General features: G+C 34.6%; 1 protein-coding gene across 3 annotated transcripts; it reads right to left on the bottom strand.

Moving 5' to 3' along the window:
- Positions 1-825: 825 nt before the first annotated feature.
- On the bottom strand, positions 826-3,490 carry LOC108761053 (circumsporozoite protein). 3 transcript variants are annotated; one of them, XM_018507384.1, is made up of 3 exons: positions 3,356-3,490; positions 2,144-2,468; positions 826-2,035 (listed from the first exon to the last, which is right to left on the bottom strand). In XM_018507384.1, exons 1-3 carry the CDS (start codon positions 3,356-3,358, stop codon positions 1,656-1,658), a joined length of 708 nt encoding a protein of 235 aa, XP_018362886.1. In that variant the 5' UTR covers positions 3,359-3,490; the 3' UTR covers positions 826-1,655. The 3 variants fall into 3 exon arrangements, with proteins under 3 accessions (XP_018362886.1, XP_018362885.1, XP_018362883.1); XM_018507383.1 differs by having other exon boundaries at positions 826-1,959; positions 2,020-2,468; XM_018507381.1 differs by having other exon boundaries at positions 826-2,468.
- Between the last annotated feature and the right edge of the window lie 5,863 nt (positions 3,491-9,353).

The following is a 9,353-nucleotide window of genomic DNA, read 5'->3' on the forward strand; positions in this document are numbered from 1 at the left end:
CTGTCACTTCCCGACATTGCCAATGGCGCTCGCGTTCCGAGTGAAACACGGCGCGGTCCTCGCGTGTATATAGCGTGGCGAGAATGTTTTTCGGGAGCCGGGCCGCGTGGACTGTCAGGTGCGGCGCGATACTATACTCCACGCTATACCTTCTCTCCCTCACGCTCACCCCCGCGATCTCCGTCGCTCCCGTCGCGTCAGTCGCGTGTCGCGTGTGTGAGTCGAGTGTATGTCGCGCGGTCGCGGTCGGTCGCGCCACGGCCAGACGCATTTGCCAATTGCCAGTTGTCTCCTCCTCCTCCTCCTCCTCCACTACCACCACCACCACTCTCAACTCTCTGGCTGGTTCGCTCTCGCTCTCACTCTTCTCCACAGTTCCCCTATCTCCTCTCCCCTTCCCTCCTAACCACCGATTCCACTAATTGCAAGTAGCACGCGCGCGACCAACTGCCCCTTTCAAACGGACATCTCGACTAACATATCGCCGTTTCGCGAGTCAAGATGCTGGCTCCGTCGTCCAGGTCGTCCTCGCGTTTCCACCGTTCCGCGTGGCTTCTCACGTACCCATCGAGTGCACGCACACACTCTCGCCGCTCGCGTATCGCACGCGCGCTCTCACTACGAACACCGACCAACACTGCGGATCTGCGAGATGGCATTGGCCGATGGTACCTTGACGTCACGGCCTTCGTGAGCACTGGTGAGCACGACAACGTGCGCAGAACGACCAGCCAATCGCGACGAGTCGAGTCGCGTACGACGTAAAGTACGTAAACGACGTTGCGCCGACTGTTCTCCGCACCTCCGCGCAGTCCGCGGCGCGGCAGGTGGATCGTGGATCGCGTTGCGCGTTGCGCTCCGGTGTCATTCACATACATGACTTCATTGATAAATTTCTATTGAATGCAAACCGCGCGTTGTTGAAAACTTGATTTATAAAACAATTAATAATACCGTCAATCATATAGGTATTTGTGTTAATTTTTAATCGGATTAAAGAAGATATCGACAATTCTAATTATAAATCTTTTCCTTACGAAAAGTCATAGTTATTATACTGATTCATAGCGCGCTGCAGTATTAGAGAATATAGAGAATGATTATGATTCAGCAGAAATTTTGGCTGCATTGGCTGCAGAAAGATTACAGCATAATGTAAAGATATCACAATGATAACGCAATCGTTAGATTATTAAATATATTTCGATTTTTCTGCAGTTTGAACATTTTGAGATAAAAGCTTACAATCATTTTTTTGGAAGTACTAAAATTTATTTTGTAAAGGCTGAACTTTCGTTCACATAATATATCGTCATTTCTGTCTTTTCGTATAAAAATTTGATCGCTAATTCTATTATGAAGGCATGCGATTTCGCACAATCACGTTACATTTGTTTCGATCGCCTCCGAATCTTCTATCCTCGAGAGACCGTAATAATCGATCGACGTAATAATCCTGATTGACGACTCTTCGAAATACGAAATCGCATATTTTTTCAAAGAGACGGTTTTGACTAGGAATAGGCCGCTGTCGTCATCAACGGCCATAAATATGTATATATCGACGATTGAGTCCTTATTCTATTATTAGAAACAAATGTTTAAATTTACAGTCTTGTTGGTTGTTGATTTCGATTTACAATTCATTCGGCGTCTTAACCCGCGAAAAACGATCTTGAATTCGGTTGCGTTTGGGCTGGCCGGGCGGTGTTGTTCACGTCGCCACGATGGGCTTGAATCGCCTGCCAGTTAATGTACCAAAAAGGTTGCTTGTCTCTCGGCCAGGTCTTGATCCTATTTACCAAGTCAATGTCGCCGTGAGCATCGACTGGTAAATCAGCTGGATTTATAGTCGTGCTTAGGGGCGGTGCAGCTGCAGCTGCAAAGCCACTGTCTTCATCACCTATTCGATTTCCAAGCAGCGAGCTATCGGTACCAATGTGACTCCCTTGATACGTTGGAATTCCTTGAGATCCTTGACGCACTGGAATTTCTTGAACCCCTTGGCCTACTGGAATTCCTTGAGCTCCTTGACCTATTGGAATTCCTTGAGTCCCTTGACCCACTGGGATTCCTTGAGCCCCTTGGCCCAATGGGATTCCCTGAGTTCCTTGGCCCACTGGAATTTCTTGAACCCCTTGGCCTACTGGAATTCCTTGAGCTCCTTGACCTATTGGAATTCCTTGAGTCCCTTGACCCACTGGGATCCCTTGAGCCCCTTGGCCCAATGGGATTCCCTGAGTCCCTTGGCCCACTAGAATTCCTTGAGTTCCTTGACCCGCTGGGATTATTTCATCTCCTTGAGCTGCTTGACCTGCTTGACCTGCTTGAGTTGCTTGCTCCGCCGCTATACGCTCGTCAATATATTGAGGTAGAACCTGAGGCAGACGATTACCGGTACCAGCGTGCCATGGTCGTTGCGACTGCACCATGTACAACACAGTAGCGAAGAGTATAATATATTTCAACTGTAATGAAGAATAATTTCAATTTAAATGCTAAGAATTTCGTTTCTCTACCATTTAACAAATTTAAGTTATTTGGGAAGATTATATATATTATGAATAAATATGTTTAGATAGGACTCTCTCTTTTTAAAATGACAACTAATTCCTGAGAGTCAGCGCGGGAGGGGATGCACGATTATTGTAATGTAAAATATAAAATGATTACACCTTAGATTTACTGGTGTCTTTTTTATTTAAAGTTTTAGTACGTTTCGATTCACTTTGGGATCTTTTTCAGCATTTTCAATTTTCCTATACTATATTGGTTTATCATTAATAATGATATTATTGTATAAAATGGCACATAAACCATTCTATAATGTTAAACATTAAATTTGCGAAATTCCAAAACTTCATGACAAATTATTTGACGTGTGTTGAAAAGCCACTATAAATTTGATAATTTGTGAGTGACTTTTCCTCAGCAGACTGCTAAACCGATATATTGTAGTGTAGGAGAATTGAAAATGCTGAAGAGGACTCCAAAGTGAGACGAAACGTACAAGAATTTTAAATAAAGAAAACACTAGTACATTTAAGGTGTAATCATTTTATATTTTACATTACAATAATCGTGCACCTCCTCTCGCGCTGACTCTCAGTAGCCTTGAATTAGTTGTCATTGTTATTAGATATATGTATATTATCATTAGCTAACATTAATATTGAAATACAATTCATCATAAAATGAAGATTTGTATAATTAATCAATACAAATATTGCAGTGTAAATATAAATTGTCAAATAATTTCTCTTCTAAATTAGTACTAATATTAGTAATAAATACAGTTTGTATAATACAAGAGATTATTAATTAAGTAGATTAAGAAACAATCAAATCTATTTACCATAATTATCGAATATATCGAGGCGTTTTCTGAACTGAATAAATACACGAGGATTTCACCAACGGTATCCAACGGAACCGGGAAATTTAATGATCGTGCGATTCACCGTTCGAAACTGAAATGCCAATGTAGCAAGCATTCCTTCTATATAAATCGCTCGGCTTCACTCTGATCCCCACTACGAAGTCGACGAGTCATGGGTCTGTCTGGGAAACTTGACTGCAACTTCCCCCGGTTGTCGAGTTTGCAATATCTTGGTGGACGCAAAAGTCTTCCCGAAGTGATGTATACAAATCGCTGCTAAGATAAGAAAGTATTTTCTGAAAGCGCGTCTGCGAGTCAAGTTTCGCAAAGAAAATGTACTTGCAATTTATCACGACGATTAAGTTATGTTGTCAGTCACCCTTTTAATTTCGGTTCATTCATGCGCGTAAATTCCAGTGAATTCCCTATATAAATTTAAATTTATACAAAACTTAGATATTTGTGAAATGTCTAAATGCAGAAAAAATAATGTGGAATTTTTATATTATTGATACGTAAACTCTAAATAATATACCTATATTATTTTTCATGTGTCATAATTAAGTAAAAGCATTAATTAACATTCTTTTCTTCTGGTATATTAATAAAAATTATATTATTAATAATTAAATATAATTTTTAATTTATAATAAATGAAAATAAATTGGGTTGATACAATAAAAGAAATCCTATATTATATATAGAAAAATTATGCACATTTAGTTGTTGATAGTGTCAAACACTCGTATATAGAAAACAGCATCAAATATACGTGTTTGACAATTCAAAAATTTAATGATGATGTTACGATATTATTCTTCTAATAGTTAATTAATCAATAATAACTGAGAGCAAATAATGGATAGACTCATTTCTTAGGTATGCGTTCGAAAGATTATGACAATCTTGGAATGACTATATCTATTTTTTTGAATAGCGAACCGTGAAATTGCATTGTCAGCAATGATAATGAATTTCATACTTTTCCAGCTTCGTCAGCACATTACATTTACGCCCATATTTATCGTGGCTTTTGCGGTTTTAACAAAATGTTGAGGCATTTAACTAAGCTAATAAATCCACGTCTTCGTCATCACGAATCTGCAGATATTGTTCGCAAGAAAAGATTCGAGATACGAGTTGTTTATTCATATGAATTCCCTATGGAAACAGTGATAGGAAGCAAAAATGACTTTGATGCGATTATTCACGGAAAATATTCATTAAGAAATTATATCTCAAACGGTGCCGTTATCTTATGAAGACCTTTGGAAAGCATTGATTTTTGTAATGCTACATTTTTAGTATTTCTGATGAAGCACGCCGTCATTTCTCGTTAATGTTTGAAAGATAAACAACATATGAAAACAAGAGCAGATTGTAAAAATTATTGCATTGGTCGACAGTTCATAGCAATATAATCTTTATCATGCGCGTAATGGGAAAAAAAAGTATGGAAGATAAAAATTATCTTATTATTTATGGCGTGTCCGCTAAATTTTCATACGTAACTTTTAACTGAAGATTCTCAATTATTACGACAAAATGGGAGTAATCCTAAAAAATGATGCAAAAATTTCAAAAATTATGTATTTTACAAGTTTTTCATTATAGATCATACGTTATAGACTTGTAATAAATATATTTTTTTTTCAAGCTTGTCTGCAACGTTTAGCTACATAAATATATCTTATGTTAGATGCTGCAATTAAGTTCATTTATAATTTCTATCGATAATTCGCGTGAGTGACAGTAATTACGATATAACAACGCCAATAATTAATGACCCCAGCGACTGAGAGAGAAACGATGAAAATATAGTACATTTTCCTCTGAAGATTTTCTTAGAACTCATTTTTCCTTATCTTTAGATTTTTATCTCCGCTTGGTTTTCATGGTCAAGATGTGATTTCTTTATTTGGTCCAAGAAAAGAGGAAATTTTGTTTCTTTCGTTCTGTGATGATGGAATGTACCTTCTTATTGGTGAGACTCATCTTTTACATCAAATAATTGGTTCAGAATCCGGTTTTGCCGTCGGCGTATCGACGGAATTACCAGATCAGTAATTTTCCCTACTCTGCACAGAATGTGTCTTGATCAATATCTTAAGTAGCGTAGACACAAGAAATTATTAATTGCAATAATTAACAGTCATATTACAGAAAATTAAACAAAATTTTTTATTTATCAAGACGTGCGATAGTATCTTGTAATATACTATCAAATACATGTACGTACAAAAGAAAAACATTTACATATAAATAATAGAAAATACAATAGAAAATTGACTTGTATAAATTAAGTATTTGAGTAATTGAGGAAGAATATATATCGTCAGTCATACTTTTAATAATTTTAAATGAGATTTTCTTCGAAATGATTAGACGAGGTATATATACGGTACCTTTTCATGAATTATATTGCATTCGTGCTTGTGCATTTAATCGAAAGCGCTTTTACGATTTTCTCGCAAATCGCGGTCATGCAAAATAGAAATACAGTCGGATCAAAATATTTACAGCCGTTCTTCTCGCTTGGCCGTGACGGAATCAGATTGTGGGGATTAAAGGCCGCTGCTGCTGCGGGCTTATGGAAACTGGAAACAGTGCCGGACCGGGTTTTTCCCAATCAGCTTTGAACCATCAAGTGTGATAAATTTCACCGTGGATGGCTGGCAAGAAGTCATAGTTTCCGTTAAAAATGATAAAGCGGAATCTAATTTGCAGCGCAATTTTCATAAACGTTGTCGTTGGAATTGTGCAAATAGTAAAACTGCCCGAGATGAAAGAATTGGCGTGAGTTTTTAAAATCATCTGTGATAAATATAAATTGCGAAAGAATGGATTCAGTTGCATTTACGTTATAACACATTATTAATAATATAATAAACCCATATATCAATGTGGAGGTAAGTTAATCTCGGTTCGTTTAGAAACTTGCCACGTATGTTTACATAAATAAGAAGCCGCCGCATTAAGTTCGGAATCGTCTACGTCATTAGAATAACTACGCGTCAGATACAGACTTTCTTGCCTGCGTGATGAAAAAACGATGATCTTTGATATGTAAATCAATATAAAATAAACGAGAATAACGTTATATTCTCGTAAATGCTATAATATATTCTCGCGTTTATTCACGAATTGATGAACACTAGAAATTTTAATACATTTGTAAATAATAAAAATATTTACTATAAATTATATATATATATATATATATATATATACACACACATATTTATACAACCCTTTATATCATTTATGAAATTCGATCATCAATACCGTTTTCATTTTATTTATGTATATACATATAAATTATGAGAATAGATTACATATAATTATAGATCTTTGTTGTAGTCAAATGTTATAGTGATACAGTTGTTAAAGTCAAATAATACACTTAATAGTGAAATAATTATATTAAAAAATCTTAGATAATAAATAATTGTTTATTCGTTATCGTATTATTGAGATAAAATTTGAATTACGAACATTTTATTATAAAAATATAGTAATTGCTCATGATGTGTATTTTTCTTTTGTTATCGAACAAAAATTACGGCGCAGAATCATCGATAAGGAAATGTGTTGGAAACCAGTTTAAGCGTAATGTCTTTAGCGAAGTATGCTAATCTATCCGATAATGTACACTTATCCATTTTTACTTTAAGATTGAATTTATTTATAAGAATATATGTGAAGCATATATATAAACGTATGTAATTATGATTTCTATAACTCGATGCAATTATAATTTCTAATATTATAACAGATTGTACGTATGTGTTTGTGAGAATATTGTTCTCGCGCAATTGAATATCTTTCTATTTCAAAAAGATTTCTTAAATCGTTATATTTCAAATGTATTTTGAGATTCTTGTGATATACAACTATTTTTTAAAAGATTATAACTGTTTCAAGAGACTTGACAGAATAGATACGCTATTCTTAAATCGATCGATTTACAGGAATAGGCAATTCCCTTGTAGAAAAGTACTACTGAGCACTAGGAGTATTTTGAAGCACTACTGTACTATAGCACACCCCAGATAGCACATTATATTTTGCGAATATACTAAAAAGGTCACGTCTGATATTCGTATGATATTCTTATGTATGTCCACAGCAACATTGTTCGCAATATATCCTCAGAATATTGAGATGAATTTCGAAAATTTTCCTTAAGAGTGTGTAAGAAATATCTGTTAAAAATAATATTCTTCTCTAACAGAATATTATTTTTAATAGATATTTCTTACACACTCTTAAGGAAAATTTTCGAAATTCATCTCGATATTCTGAGGATATACTGCGAACAATGTTGCAACGGACATAGGAATATCATACGAATATCAGACGTGACCTTTTTAGTATATTCTCAGAATATTCTAAGAATATAATGTGCTATCTGGAACTGTACTACTACACTACTGTAGTAGTGCAGAAGTGTTCAGTAATGCTGAGTAGTGGCAAGATCTTCTATATATCCGCGTTTCGGCAAGATACAAAATGCAGGAAATGAATATGCACTACAGAAACTATTAATAACTTAATTTTTAAGAAAGCACTTTCAGAGACTCTGCGAGCACACTCTGATCAAGCTGAGAGTAAGTGATGGATTTAATTTACATATGCCTATTTATAAGGATTCGCGTTATTTTCTTCTTACGGGAAACCAGTCCATCTTGCGGCGATACTGCGTATTATGTCGCTTGCAGAGTATATGTACGCTATAGACGTCGCCAAGCAAGTGGTGTAATACTCAGTACCGCCGCAAGATGGACTCGTTTTCCGTAAGGAGAAAATGACGCGGATCCCTATAAGTAGGCATATATAAATGAAATCCGTCACTTACTTTCAGTTTGATCAGAGTGTGCTCGTAGAGCCTCTGAAAGTGCTTTTTTAAAATAGAGTTATTAATAATTAGTTTCCGTGATGCATACTCGGTTCCTGCATTTTGTATCTTGCTGAAACGTGGATATATAGAAGATCTTAGCACTATTCAGTATTACTAAACACTTCTGCACTATTACAGTAGTGCCTCAAAATACTCCTAGTGCTCAGTAATACTTTTCTACAAGGGAAGAAAGTGTGTTATAAATGCAACAGTTCGATTTCCTGGTGCCAGGATGGTACGAAACTAATTGTGATAATATTACATAAGAGTCATTATTCCAGAGTCATTTATTTATCCTAATCTCTAATCAAGTCTCTTTGAACCTTAAATAATCTGCTTTTATATTCCGAATCTATAATGGATAATTTCTATCGTATTGATTTGAACAGTTATACTTATATAATGCAGTCATTGATTTATGATTTATTATTATTATACAATACATATTTAAATTATTAAATCAGCTAAAGTAATTAAAGTAATTAAAGATGTATTACACATATTTCAAAATGACAAAAAAATTATGAAATAGTTTTACATATTATTCCAGATTGCATTTAAAAGTAAGATGAAATATTTATTAACGGTGGTTTATTATTTAGATCAAAGGTTATTACAAGAAGTAGGATTTTTTTTTATTTGTGTTTTAATAAAAATGTATCGATCGAAATTATAAAATAAAATGACAAAAAACTAAATCTTTTTATATAAATACTTAAAAAATTTTAGATGATTTGTGTAAAGTTTGCATTCCGATACAAAAAGTAGTTATGCTGTAAATAAACAAAATATTTATTTGTTCTATATCTTTGTAACTAATTTGAATCGTAATAAAACTTTGCATAAGTCGCATTTTGAATGCTTCAAGTAGTTATTATGTAAAAAACATTTATATTTTTGTTATTATCTTTTAAATTTTAGTTTATAGTAATAAAAATAATAATAAGAAAGTTATAAACTATAAAAATGTGTTGTTCAATAAAAATAGAATAATTATAAACACAACTTTCATATGTATATATTTCGTTAAAAAATACTAATATAGGTGCTATATACATCTTTCATACTTTTTTA

Source organism: Trachymyrmex cornetzi, unplaced genomic scaffold (genome assembly GCF_001594075.2).
Source record: "Trachymyrmex cornetzi isolate Tcor2-1 unplaced genomic scaffold, Tcor1.1 scaffold237, whole genome shotgun sequence".
NCBI lineage: Eukaryota > Metazoa > Arthropoda > Insecta > Hymenoptera > Formicidae > Trachymyrmex > Trachymyrmex cornetzi.